The 15,342-nt window shown below is 34.9% G+C and overlaps 1 protein-coding gene across 2 annotated transcripts in view; it reads right to left on the reverse strand.

Moving 5' to 3' along the window:
- ZC3H13 (zinc finger CCCH-type containing 13) overlaps nucleotides 1-15,342 on the reverse strand; it is a 71,047-nt gene that overhangs the window by 20,509 nt on the left and 35,196 nt on the right. For both annotated transcript variants that reach the window (XM_069467680.1, XM_069467679.1), the window contains exons 9-11: nucleotides 10,970-11,280; nucleotides 7,767-8,231; nucleotides 2,452-2,640 (exon numbers count right to left, since the gene is read on the reverse strand). In XM_069467680.1, the coding sequence (XP_069323781.1) occupies nucleotides 2,452-2,640; nucleotides 7,767-8,231; nucleotides 10,970-11,280 (965 nt within the window). The remainder of the gene's footprint in view (nucleotides 1-2,451; nucleotides 2,641-7,766; nucleotides 8,232-10,969; nucleotides 11,281-15,342) is intronic.

The raw sequence follows: 15,342 nt of genomic DNA on the forward strand, positions 1-15,342 counted from the left end.
TTCCACTGATTCTGCATTATGATGAGTTGTATAATTATTTCATTATATATTACAAATATAATAATAATAGAAATAAAGTGCACAATAAATGTAATGCACTTGAATCATCCTGAAACCACCAATTCCCCCCCATGGCAAAATTGTCTTCCATGAAACTGGCGCCAAAAGGTTGGGAACCCCTGGCTTACAGGACCCCGAGGATACCAAAACCCAAGGATGGTCAACTCCCTTAAATAAAATGGCGTGGTATTTGCATATAACCTATACATAGCATCCTGTATACTTTAAATTATTTCTATATTACTTATAATACCTAATACAATATAAATGCTATTTAGTTGCTATACTCTATTTTTTAAAATTTATATATTTTTTTGTTGTACTGCTATTTTTTCCAAATATTTTTGATCTGTGGTTGGTTGAATCTGAGGATACAGAACTCGGGGGTACAGAAGGCAGACTGTTTTGTGCTTAGACTACGAAGAAATAAAGGGAAGATTTAAATCCCCAAGCACAGGACAAGGTGCCTGGGCACATCTCTACCTTCTACTTCTAACAATCTCCCTATTGCTCAGTATTCTCTAGCCACATTAGTCTTCTTTCAAATTCTAGGAAATATTAGGCTATTTGCCATCTCAGGGAATTTGCACATACACTTTCCTCCTTTACCCTCAATCTTTGCAAAGCTAGCCTTTTCTCTTGCATTTATGCCTCTGCATAAAAATCATCTCAAATTTTTGATGAACAGTCTAAAGCAGCTCCCTCTCTCTTTTTTTAATTTCCATCTGGGTTGCTTCTTTGTTTCTTTGATAGCAATGATCTTTTTTTTTTTTTTTCCTGCAGGGGAGTTATCCTCCCTTCCTCATTAAGTTCTGTAAAGGCAGGAACTACTGTACCCCCAGTACCTAGCAAAGTGCCTGGCATGGGTGCTCAATAAACAATTGGAAAATATATCATTAACTTCAAAAATACATTTCTATTTCAATCATACAACTGATATTTTATTGAAGTAGTTAAAATAGAGAACTGGACTTGTACTCAGAAGATCTAAGTTTGAATTCTAGTTCTAGAACTTCTCTGTAATACTGGAAACTTACTTCTCTTAGATCTAATCTCCCAAACTATAAAACATGGATTATTTTATCATACCTACACTTACAGGGATATTGCAAAGATTAAGGTCAGAATATATGTAAAGCAACTATCCAAATTCTTGGCACCTAGCAGAAGCTCATTATCTGTGGTTGAACTAACTATGGAAACCAAATGTTACTACTGAATTCAGGCATGTGGTGAAAATCCTGAGCTAGATAGGACATGAAAATAGGAAAAAAGTAAAAAAGTAAGACATAAAAAAAAAAAACCATCACGAGGACATTGGTACTAAAGAGAGGTAAATCAAAGTGTCAAGGATAAAACAATTTCAGGTATCAACACAGAACATATAAACTCCAGTCCTATCTGTGAGGAAATCCTACACATCTTTTAACCCAAATGCTTCAGGGCTTACCTTAATGAACTCAACCCAACCAACTCTCCTGCCTCTGATCTTATCTATGCTTCCCCAAGTAGATGGTGTCTCAGAGACTTTGTTCTCCTCCCATTACTGCCCATGTCAAGATACAATATTACCTCTTTGATTCAGCCCACAGTAAAGCATTAATATTCAATTCTCTGGTCCATCAAGTTTTAAACTATACTAATCTCAGCATTATAGTGAACCTTACTTTAATAATTAGCCAAGGTAAGACCTTCATAAAACTTTAAGTGTTTAAAGGCCCTAATATGTACAGACAATAAGCACGTGCCAAAGAAAGTACATAAAAAACCTTTCTTAAGTGCTTCCTAGTAATCTTGCTTCAAATTTGATTTCTGTAAGAGATCATCTAATAAATTAACACAAAAGTTTTAACTTAAGACATATATAAAATTAGCTAAAGCAAATATTATATATTCTCAGGATGGAATGAACATAAACAAAATATGTCTCCAAACAATTCCCAGCCCTATCATCATTTTCTTCTTGTTCCTCTTTGGCAGTCCTTGTAAGACTGCCTATCTATTAGCCTATCCAATATGGCTAATGAGTGAGCAGCCAGAGGATACTTAGATGAGGTTTAGGTACTATCTGAATGAGAATTGCCTGGATGGCATCCAGCCATCTACATTCTTTAAAGGGTTGTGAGGTGTTTGGTCAAGATGAGAGACTCACAGTAGGGCATCTCAGTTCTTGCACTCTGTTACCAGTAGGCACTGGTCACTAGCTATTTACATAATCCCTCCTAAACCAAGTAAACAAAGAAGATTCTAAGAGTAAATTGTTTCAAATGTGTCATCAAGCACAGGTCTTAAAAATATATTTCATATTAATAAGTGAATTGATAACTGTTTTAAAAAACAATTCCCCCAACTAATGTTGGTCACCATTTAATAAAATTCCATTTGACAAACCTCTCTCTCTGTTGTCACGACGGTCTCTCTCTCCAGGTCTTCTCTCAAAGGAAGAATCCCTTGCTTGATCTCTGTTGTCTCTTTCAGGATATCTGTCTCTTTCAGGATAGCTACTTCGAGTTTCCCAGCTGTCATGATAGTTGCTACTACTGTGACTCTCAATTTGAGAACCTCTCGTGCCTCGACTTCCTGAACAAAGGATATTCACACAAATGTTTAACACATATGCTTTATTCAGCAGATTGTCAGTCACAGTCTTTTCTCCTAAAAAACACTAATAGATTTTTTTTTGTATTCCAAAGTGTAATAATAATCACTGTTGAAAAGACTATAAGCATGGCATTAGAACACTCAAGTTGTCCAATGACTGACTTGAGTGAGCTAAGTCTCAGTTTTCCCTATCTATAGAAAAGTCATATAATGAAATCATAAAACAAGAAGATTCATTAAAATTACCGCCCCAAAAAACTATTTCTTCATATCTAATTCACAGAAATATAAAAGTGAAAATATGCTTTAATTACAGTTTACAGTGAAAACATTCCAACACAGAACCAAGGTACTTTGGCAACAGTAAGTGGTATCTGAAATTTTTCATTAACAGATGTGAGAAACAAATGTTCATAGTAGCTTTATTTGTAATAGTCCCAAACTGGAAAGTACCCAAACGTCTTCAATGGGTGAATGCCATGAGCTACTATTCAGCAATAATAAAAAACAAACTTGATACAAGCTACAACTTGGATGAACCCCAAGAGAATTATGCTGGGCGAAAAAGCCAATTTCAACAGGATGCACATAGCATGATTTCATTTATGAAATATTCATAAAATAACATAATTATAAGGTGGAGAATATACAAGAGGTTGCCAGGGGTCAAGGATAGGGAGAAGGGATGGGTGTTGCGATAAAGGGGTAATACAAGGGAATCTTAGGATGTTACAGTTGAATATCTTGACTGTGCAGATGGGCTACATGTGTGACACAACTGCTCAGAGCGACACAGACACCAGAGTGCATGTATAACTAGTGAAATGTGAATAAGCTCTATGTACCAATGTCAGTTTCCTGGTTTTGATACTGCACTATAGGTGTATAAGATGTTAACACTGGGGAAGCTGGAGAAAGGGTGCACAAAGCTTCCCTGTACACTGCTTTGCAATCTCTTGTGAATCCCTAATTACTTCAAAATAAAAGCAAAATTTTGAACTTTGAGGGGAGGAGGTTAGGGGTAAGAAACAAGAAGTAGTATTGTGGCTGTGATAATCTAGGAATACGCTGCAGAGACAAAGATAGAAACTCTGAAGGGCCCTGCCTTCAACCTCATAGAATTACCATAGATAAACCCTGATGAAGATGAGTTCACTCAAACTTACAAGAACATATGAAAAACTCACCCAAATCCACCCAAAGTGAGAATCAGAAGGCACTTCCCCAAGATTTAAAAATCAAACAAAAACAAAAAGAACATAAATGTAAACAGGCTTTGAGCCTTACAAGAATTATAGCATAATTCTAAATACTATAACAGGGTATTTTAATAATCAAAATATCTGTGAAGAATACTGTAATTATTAGAGACCAAGAAGAAAAAATTTAAAACATTTTTAAAGATGAAAAGAGGGCCACATATAATATCTAAGAATGTAGGATTAAACATCAGATGAGATGCAGCTAAGAAAAAAGCAGTAAACTAGAAGTCTGAGGATGTGACCTCAGATGGGAAAAGAGAGATAAAGAGGTAAAAAATTGAAAGAAAATTTAAGAATCAAGGAAGGTACAATTAAATTTAACATATATCTAATAACTATATGTTGCTTAGAGTCACATTTAAAACAAAATGATACAGAAAAGTTGAAATGATGGAAAAAGATATACCAAACAAATACTAACCAAAAGAGAGCTGTGAGCAAAATAATCTTCAAGACAAAATATAGGCAGTTGAATATCCATTTTCCGAAATGCTTGGGACCAGAAGTGTTTTGAATTCTGGACTCTTTTTTAAAATTCTGAAATACTTGCATCATACTGGTTCAGCATCGCTAATCTGAAATCCAAAATCTGAAATGTTCCAAAAAGCCTATCTTTTGAGTGTCATATCAGCACTCAAAATTCAGATTTTGGAGCATTTCAGATTTTGGATTTTTGAATTAGGGATGCTCAACCTGTATCAGGGATAAAGAGGATCATTCTATAATGATAAAATGAATAAATAACTCAGCTTATGTGTCCCTAAGAGCAAAACTTCAAAATATTCTAATAAAAAAGCAATCAAACTACAAGAAGAAATGAACAAGTCCACAAATTCTACAATGATAGTGGAAAATTTAACTCACCTCTCTGTAATGACAGAATGAGCAGATTGAAAATTATTAGATGTAGATTTGAAAGTACAGTTAACAAATTTGACCTTAGAGAAGCACTTTGCATCTGACCATTAAAAAACAACCCTCTTGAAACCATATACATAACATTTATAAATACAGACCAAGCCACAAAATAAGTTTAACAAATACACATATCAAAAACTGACATTGAACAGGGTATTCTGATAATTAAAATGGCGGGGGGGCATATTATAAAAAGCATAACTGGAAATTTAAAATCCTATTTCTCTAAACCTCATGAGTCAAACAAGAAATCATATTAAAATTTACAAAGTGATTAGGATGAGTACTAATATAAATACTACATATGTCAAAATATATATATAAGGGCAGAAATTAACAAAATAGACCAAGAGATACAAAAGAATATAAACAAAACTAAAGATTAGGTCTTCGAAAAGACACAAAATGGACAACCCTCTGGCAAGACTGATCAAGAAAAAATAAGGGAATATAACTACAGGTGTAACAGAGATATTTACAAAAGAAATTTAGTAATATCTTTTTATCAAATATTTGAAAATAAAAATTTGCGAAAATATAATTTACTAGAACTGCTTCAAAAAGAAACAGAAAATCTACACAAATCTGTAACCATTAGAGAAACTCATTTGGTAGTAAAAGCTCTAACCATCAGATAAATGTTATCAAACTTTCAAAGAACAGCTAACCAATCATATATAAATTATTTCAGAGAAGAGAAAAAAAGAAGCAACACATTTTATGTGGCTATTATAACACTGATTCCTAAAGAAGGACAATATAAAAAATGAAAACGACACAGTGGAATGCTAGAACTGGTTCATATTGGTTCATTAAGAGCCAACTGTAGGCTTCTTTCTCCAACTCCACACTGAGTAATATCATGTTAGTAGCTCAAAGTTATTTGAGTTATTTATATCATGGAAATTGGCAAAAGCTAAAAATCAGGAATGTTTTCCTGAAGAGCCAGTTGTTAAACATTTACCATTATACCACTGATTATATGCCAATCTCAAAAACACAAAGGCTTAATTCAAAATTAAATCTTAACAAGCCTATTCTAGAACTCCAAAAAATGACAAAATTGTATTTATTTCAGGAATGCAGGGATAGTTCTAAATTTTAAAAATATATTAACATAAGTAACAAGGTAACAGAAACAAACTATATGATCTTCTCAAGATAGAGAAAAAACAATAGTAATAAAAACTGTTAGCTAAATTGAGAAAATCAGGAGAATCTTCAACACAATAAAAACCATCTGCAAAAAATCTACAAACACCACACTTAATAGTGAAAAGCCAGCAACAATCATTTAAAATCTGAAACAAAGCAAAGAAGCCCATTCCAGTTATATTCAACTGTATTGATGAAGATTCTCAGCAGGTTATCAAGAGAAAATAAATAATAATCAGAAAAGAATAGTCAAATCAGTCTGTTCCTGGACATAATGGTTAACAGAATCTAATTAGATCTATTAACGTCTAGCAACGTCATTTAAATACAAGATTAATTTACAAATATCAATTATCATTTCCATGTACCAACAAAGCATTACAAAATGTAATGTTTTAAAAGACACCATTTAGTGGCACATGCACACAGTTATTCACTAAAAGCACTGTTTGAAAGAGAAAAAGATTGGAAAACCTAAACATCCATCAATGCAGGACTCATTAACTTTATTGTATAGATTCCATAATAGACACTGTGTGCCAAAAGAAAGAAGTAGTTGTTTACCACACTGAATGATATAGAATGATCTCCAAAATATTTTTATTAAGTGAAAACAGTAGGATATAAAACAGTATGTAGTTTTTTAAAAAATTATTTTTTTAAAACCAGAGGGGAAAACAAATGGATACACATATTTGCTTGTGTAAAATGTTTTTGGGAAGAATGCATACAAAACTGGCAAAAGAGTGGTCAGAGGCAGAAGGGAGGCTTTTCACTAAGTATCATTTTGTACCTTTGAAATTTTGAACCATGTGAACACACAATCTAAAAAAAAAAATTTAACTTAAAACAATTTTAAAATTACCATTTACAATGGAAACACAAAAAGAGAGGGTACTCAGGAATAAAATGTCTCTAAAATCTTATGGGAAAAACTATAAATCAATAAACTTAATGCACTGAAAACCCAAATCCAATAGTTTTTCCTGAAATTAAAAAGTGTTTTCTAAAATGTATATGAAAAATTATAGGGCCAAGAAAAGCCAAGATAACTCCAAAGAAGTTAAAGGACCTTCAACACGTAAATGTGAAGCTGTAATACTGACCAGGGATTGACCAACAGACCAATGGAAGAATAAGACTCATCAGAGTTCTGCAGCAGTGTTGCGGGGAGGGAAAAGAAGGGGGTGGAGGAAAAGGGAGGTCCAAGTTAATTAAATTTTAGCAGTTTGTAGCCAGTCATAAATAAATTTAAGACATTTGGGGTGATGGCAAATGCTTTTTAGTGGAAAAAAAGAAAAATGGCTCAAGATAACTGATACATAATGGTTTGAAGCAAATACAAATACTAAAGAATATACAAATCAGTTATTTTTGACACCAACAATTTTGAAAACTCACCATTTTAATTCTACTTTAATGGTCATTTTATCATACATACACCTATTTATTAGCAATTACTTCCTTATGATTCTATTTTTTTTGCCTAATAGGAATTTTCTTGGTGTTCCACAGTAATGAAGATGGTAGGCATGACTGGATAAAATTCAACCGGGGGCTCTAGGTCAGACCCCATTTATCTTTTGCTACTTTAGTAATACTGATTAGGAATTTATAGAGAAGATCACAAATCCAACTAACTGAAAATCACTTTGACAAAACGATGATACTGAATTTAAGAAATAATATATTTAGAAAAAATCTTAGGAGATTTAATACTTTCCATATGAGCATACAAGATACAGTTTACTGACAAATCAAAAACCTTACCCTTTTCAGGGATCTCAGGACCTCTCCCCCTACTTCTGCCCATCCGGTCATTTCTAATTTCACTTCGAGACTCATTTCTTGAATCATTTCTTATTTCAGTACGAGAACTTTCTTCTCTCAAATGGTTTCTGCCATAACTACGGGATTCTTCCAGATACATATCCTCCTTTCGATGACTATCTCGACTGTCACGATCCCTGTAGTCATGGACATCACGAGTGGACCGAGAATCTCTGGGATCACGGCTCTCTTTGGTATCTCTGCTATAATCCCTCATCTCTCTGGAGTCCCGAATGTCTCTGGAGTCTCTTAATTCCCTTCGGTCTCTAGTATCTCTGGTGTCTCTCCGATCCCGACCATCTCGAGGTTCTCTGTCATCTCTGTGGTCTCTAGAAGAGCTCTGATCCTGTTCATACTCTCGTTCTTCTCTTGTATCCTTTTCTCTATCCCGTTTGCCTCTAGTCTCTGTAACGCAATTTTGGAAATTAACTGTAATTTCTTTTATAAAGTTTCAGGAAACTAGACAATATATTTAATATAGAGCTTTCAGATTTTTAATACAATGGTACTTCATGTTCTTTGCAGGGGGAAAAAAGGAGAAAACATGGGCAAATAAAATTAAAACTATCCATAAGCTAAAATAATTTTATTAACACTTGATAACTATGTTCTTCTTGATTGGATAAACTTTGAATATGAAATTCCTGTGTTTTAACTCACCCATACTTACAGATCCTAAACAAGTGAAACAAATAAGCTGATCTCACATCACTGATAGCCTATTTTTTAGAAACCACTTTTAGATCTAGAGGCACACAGTGACTAATCACTCTACCAAGCATTAGACTAGGCTAGACCAGATCATATGTGACCACCTCAAATGTACTTAAGTTCTTGAGAGTAACCTGTAGTTAGTAAGCTGGCTGGCTAAGAGATACTGATATTCATTTTCTTTTATCCTGAGCTGTTTAATGGTAAATATACTCATGTGTTCAACAGTCTCTAAAGCTTTCTCTACTTAAAGCATTTCTAGTTGGGTGTACAATTGTATTGCCAGCTACACAGGAGGCTGAGGTAGGAGGATCACTTGAGCCCAGCAGTTGGAGTTCAGTCTGGGAAATAGTGAGACCTCACTACTTTCTTCTTTTTTTTTTTTAAAAGCTTTTCTAACATATCACAGAAAAATAAATAATTTCATTTTTTAAAAAGCTGGCATGACCCTCACTGATTAAACCAAAATTGTCATTTTATATACTAAAAAAATAGAGGCCCAAAGTTTAGATGGCTGAGTCAACCTCATATCTCATTGGAATTTGCAGAGATCAGAAACCACTCTTTAGATATGCCTAGAGAAGGCATAAATTGATTATAACATAAATCTGACATGAAGCCAAAAAATTAACACGAGAACCCCAAAGAATAAACCCTGACCCTTTGATTGAATTCTCCTACAAATTGCTCTTACAATCTGGAATTGCCCCAATCTGAGACTACTTTAACAACTGTAGTAGTCTTATGCTTATAAAAACATTGTACCTCCTTTTCTCTTTGCCCCCCCGTGGTTAGCCCATGGACTTTTTCAAGGACCCAAACACTTTGTGTCCACAAGGGCCCTAGACCTTCACATCAATAACCTATCTCTCCTGCCAATTCCTTTGTCCATATACCTATATCCACAAATGCTATGTAAGGACTGAAGAAAGAGGCAAGGATCTGACATATCTCCAACCCTTTCTGTGCATATCACTTTTACTCCTCCTCTAATACTAACTGTGCCTGAAAAGGTATTCAGTTAGTAACAGATTTTTTTTATCATGCCCCCATCTGTCTTTACAAATACATCTAGTTATTATATTTTGTTCTTTAACTACCTCATCTTTCTACTGAAATTATCCTTATTTCAGAAAATGACTTCTAAATAGAGGGGAACAAAATCTGCTAAATCTCTTCTATGGAAGGTTAAAGAAACACCTTCCTTACAAAGAACATATCATTTGTTATTGAAAGGATTCTTTCTATAACATAAGCTCTTCTTATTAATAACATAAAAAAAACATTCCTATGAGACTCAACTGCATATTATTTTCCCTTCATTAGTATGTTTAATAATAATAGAGTTTTCATTCAGTAAGTAATCATTAAATGTGTTATTATATTCCTGATCAATTCTACTTGTTAAGTATCTTATTAAAATTAATAGATATAGGTATAGTATAAGAGGATTTTCCCAACTTCCCAATGTCCCATCAACACTGTTGTGCTCATATGGTTCCAAAATCATGTACACAAAAAATAATTCTATAAAACAGGTGCTTTCTCTAGTCCCTACCTATGTGTCCACCACTTTCTTGAATCAAACAATTATTGTTTGCACCGTTGACAGGAAGAAATTAAGTTCAACGTGTTTCATAGGTGACTGCTATACTATACTCAGAGAGGCATTTAAAATGCATATTAAACAGAAATGTTGTTGCAAGTAAGCAAGTATTTCCTGAATACTATGTTCAAAAACTATCTTAGGAGAAGCTGGAACAAAGACCTGCTAAGTTAAATCGACAAGGACAAGAAACTTAGACAAGTACAGAAAGAGATGAGAGCTATTAGGCCAGGTAACAACAGCATCTCAGCTTGTATAGGGATAGTAAATCCAAAGTCAACTTAATTCTTAGGGATCCTAAAAGCAAAACTGCTCTGCTCACTTCCTTATTATGAGTTAGACTTAGAATTTTGATGACTTGGTTTGTACTGACCGTCTGAAAGTTTACCCCAGTCCTCACCACTTTATCAAAATACTTCTGATGCTTTAAAACTGTGCTCCCTGATTTGCTGCTTTTCTTTCCTTCATCTCCTTGCATTTTTAAAGATATTAACTAAACTATTGAAAAGGACACTCTAACAATCAGACGACCAAAAATTTCTAGAACTTTACTATATTCAGTAAAACATCTCAGCTAAAGAAAGCACCAACTTACCAAACCTGTAAATGCCCTCTTATGTATAATTAATAGCTTACATTCCCTGAAGCATCGCCTATTGCCCTCAAAAACTCTAGTCTGTGTTACAGAAGACTTACTATGGCATAGTCTTCCCTCCATCTCTTATTATGACAATAAATCTGGATGTCCAATTTTTAAATACAGAAAATATCTATTTAAGCAAAAGAATTCTAAAAAAAAAAAATCACGTTAGAATACAGTGCATACCTTCCCTCCTTTCATGACGCCGATCATGAGACTGTGAACTTCGTTCATGATCATGTCTCCCTTTCTCTCGCATTGGGGAGCGATGCCTTGGAGGACTTTGCTTCCTCTGAGGAGAAGACAAAGAATGTGAAGGATAAGGAGAAGCAGAGCGTCGTAAAGGTGGAGTTAGCGTCCGCTGATAAGATGGTGAAGGAGTTCTTTTTCGACGAGGTGAAGGAGAATGTCTTTGAATAGATGATCCCGATTGTGAGGAAGATGAGTGATGCCTAGAAGATATAGGCGAATGATGCTGTCCTGCTGGGGAAGTAGACCTGTAAAGCAAAACATATCAATAAAAAATGTGTTCAAAAGCTTCCTTTCTAGACAAAGGAAATATTCAGGGTATATTTCATTTTGGGAAAAAAGAATGTGAAAAGTTAGAAATTAAAAAAAAAAAAACTCCTAATTTAAAATGCAAACAATTTCACCTGAAAACCAGTATGTTTACACCAGACTTTCTTAAAAATAGTAACACCAATTTTTGTTTCAAAAAATGGTCTCTTGGCCGGGTGCGGTGGCTCACACCTGTTATCCCAGCACTCTGGGAGGCTGAGGTGGGCAGACTGCACTCAGGAGTTCGAGACCAGCCTGAGCAAGGGCAAGACCCTGTCTCTACTAAAAAAATAGAAAGAAATTAGCTGGACAACTAAAAATATATAGAAAAAATTAGCCAGGCATGGTGGCGCATGCCTGTAGTCCCAGCCACTTGGGAGGCTGAGGCAGGAGGATTGCTTAAGCCCGGGAGTTTGAGGTTGCTGTGAGCTAGGCTGATGCCACAGCACTCTAGCCCGGGCAACAGAGTGAGAGTCTGTTTCAAAAAAAAAAAAAAAAGTCTCTCTTTCTCAAATACGAAAATACGCTTGCATAATTTAACTAATATTCATATTTTAACCTTTAAAAGTATCATGGAAAATATATATATGTATTTTTAAAATAAATGTAATAGGTACACTACCAAAATCAACTATTTTCACTGGTAAAATATAATACAACATGATAAACACTTCATATGTAGAAATATTTAGGTTCTATTATTTTATATAAGAAATTTACCCTTATTAAAATAGTAAGTCATTTTAATTCACTCAACACATATTCAATGAACACATACCACGTTCTAAGTATTACTTTTGGAGGTTAGGATACAGAAGTGAAGATGGCAGACAAAACCACTAACATAATAATAATGATATTAATAACACCAGGTAGCATATTGCTACTATGTACCTGAAACTGATTTAAGTGTTTTTTGTATATTAAACCATTTAATCTTTATGACAATAATCTTATGAGGTAACTGAGTGTGCTAGTCAATTCTATATGTCAACTTGACTGGGCCACAGATGTCCAGATATCTGGTTAAGCATTATTTCTGGGTGTGTCTGTGAGGGTTTTCTGGAAGACTTTAGCATTTGAATTTTTGAACTGAGGAAAGCAGAAGACCCTCCCCAATGTGTGTGAACATTATCCAATCCCCTAAGGGCCTGAACAGAACAAATGGGTGGAGGAAAGTTGAATTATCTCTTTACCTGACTGCTTGAGCTGGCTCTCAAGCCTTCAGATCCAGACTGGAATCTATATTATAAGCTCTCCACTTCTCAGAACTTGGAACTAGACCACCAGCTTTCCTGGGTCTCCAGCTTGCAGACAGCAGACTATAAGACTTTACAAACTCCAGAACTGCATATGAGCCAATTGCTTAAATAAATCTCATTCTAGATACATCTCCTATTGGTTCTGCTTCTCTAGAGAACCCTGTCTGATACACTAAGACAGACAGGACTGAAGACCAGTCTGTCTAGTGACAGAGTCTATGGTCTAAGGAGTAAACCAATAACAAAGCAAGGCAATTTCAGTTAATTAATGCAATAAAGTTTATAAAAAGGGGTAACAAAATAGAAACTGTTAGGTCCAAAAAAAGTATGTCAAGGCAACTACTTTAGTTTGCTTGCTAAGCAAAGGATCTTTACTGAAGAGATGATATTTGAGCCAAGTGCTGAGGATCTGAAGGAAGATCTTTAGGTATCAATAAGCACAAAGGAGGCAGAAGGGATAGTGATATATAGTAAGAACAGAAAGAAGATATGTGGAGCCACAATTTGAGAGAACAGAGAGTCTTAATGAGAAAGGGTCAGAGAGCTGCCAGAGCCAGATAATATGGATGACAGGCCACGGTAAAAGTCTGAATTTCATTCTAAGCAGGAGAGAAATCACTGGAGAGTTCCGCAGGTAAATGTCATTCAAAATATAACAAGATCTTACTTACCTAAATAAATTTGTAATATGGAGAAAAAAAATGCTTCTGTGTGATGATTTGTTTTAGACCTAGTAGGTTGCTGTCCCTGTGCAACCCGGGTAAATATTCCCTGAAAAGGGAATCATTTCTAACTGTACAATCTACAGAACTAGGAGGACACTCTTGTTTATGGGAATCCTTTGAAAAATCTCTCCTCCATAAATATATAATGCTACTTGTAAAACAGATTTAGTTAGAAAAACTCATGTAAGTTCTAGATAATACAAGTAAATCTATGCCAAAGTGCTAGTAATTTGGGTCAGATTTCATTTTTGTTATGTATGTAGAAATGAAGTACAGTTCACCCTTCAACAACATGGGCTTGAACTATGCGGGTCCTCCACTCCATCCACTTGACCAACTATATTACTGGTAAGGCTTCTGGTTAACAGCAGGCTATTAGCAGTTAATTTTGGTGGGAGTCAAAAGTTATACATGGACTTTCAACTGCACAGGGGGTCCATACCCCTAATACCCTCAGTTCAAGGGTCAACCATAATTTCAAAAGTCTCAATTTAACAATGAAGAATGTTAGGATAATCCTTAAGTTAACATATCCTTTAATGCCATTCAAATCCAGAATAATTTTAACAATTAATACAACTTTTATGAAATCTGGTTCAACGTAAGAGCCTTACATAGACTTCTTCAATCACATGACTTGGCGAACTAAAAACTGTACCTAACAATGTGATCAAGAGTCAGAAAAAAATAAATAGCTGGTATCCCTGGCACAAACAAGTAGAGTGTTTTTAAGCTCCAGGAGTTAAGAGAATCAGTATTTCAAATGCAGTAAAACCCCAAAATAACACACATTAGCATAAGACAACTGACTCCTATCCTCTGCCTGATGGAACAAGTTAAAGTTATTATTCTCTGTTAGGGACAGGGTAGGGTGGCAAGGATATGAAGCAGAGGACCAGACCAGGCCAAGAAACAGCAGGTAATCCAGTCTTAGGGAAGAGGGAGGTAAAGAATGGTTCTCAAGTCCCTAATCTACATTTCCCAGACACAGTATCTTCCTGGATTAGGCCAACAAAATGGGTGCCAAACAGAGAAGATATCTGAAATCGCTGCCACTGGCCTGGAAGTCCCATGTAGTCACAAGACCCAGAATTCTTTCCATGGTCATTTAACCATCAGTGGAAAAAAAAAAAATTGCCACCAGATAGCACTAAACTAGACTGGGATAGACTTTGATAGTGCAGCTATCTCACTATAACATAGCCCTACATTTTTACTGAACTGAATTTTTGGGCTCCATTTGCCATTTTACGCATTTCTGCCTGGACCAATTATTGGAACAGAATTAAACTTCCCAACCACTGCCTGCTACTAAAAACCTCTCAAACTACTTGAGAACAGCTCTCCTCAAGTCTCCAATTTCACAATCCAGTCAGACAATAGTTAAAACTACCATTTTTAGGGTCATAAACCGTTTCTGGATTTCGGACACAAGAGTTTCTTTCCTGAACTCAACAAATTTCCCCAACATTACACCTACAAAAGCGAGCCCAAGCCTTGGTTAATTTGATTAAATGTGAAAGGCTTTCCCCCCCGCCCCCACTGTGTTCCAATGAGTTATTTTGGTATTTATAAATGATTTTGCTTTTAACATAAGTCTATCATAAGCTTAGCGTATAATATAATTATGTCTGGCTACATTACAAATCTCTTTAAGTGTCTTAATTTTTTATCCCTAGCCTAAATTACCATGCATATGAAAACACTTTTTAGGTCTACTGACTGGGTTTTATTAAAAAGACAATGCCTCAAATAAGCAATTCCCAGACTGAATACAAGTGTCCGTTTTAATATTAAAAGGTCTGCAATCTCTTTATGATACTGTGTTAATACTCACTGGTTGGAAATATGAAATGAAAAATACAAAACAGAAATACAAAAGATATAACAAATTCAACAGTGCTTTTAAAGTATGTATTCTAAAGTTATTCACCTTTATTTAAAAGTATGATACTGCTATAATGATTACATACTTTTTATGTGTCCTTATCTTTAAGAGATATACACTAAAATA

Source organism: Eulemur rufifrons, chromosome 4, assembly GCF_041146395.1.
Source record: "Eulemur rufifrons isolate Redbay chromosome 4, OSU_ERuf_1, whole genome shotgun sequence".
NCBI lineage: Eukaryota > Metazoa > Chordata > Mammalia > Primates > Lemuridae > Eulemur > Eulemur rufifrons.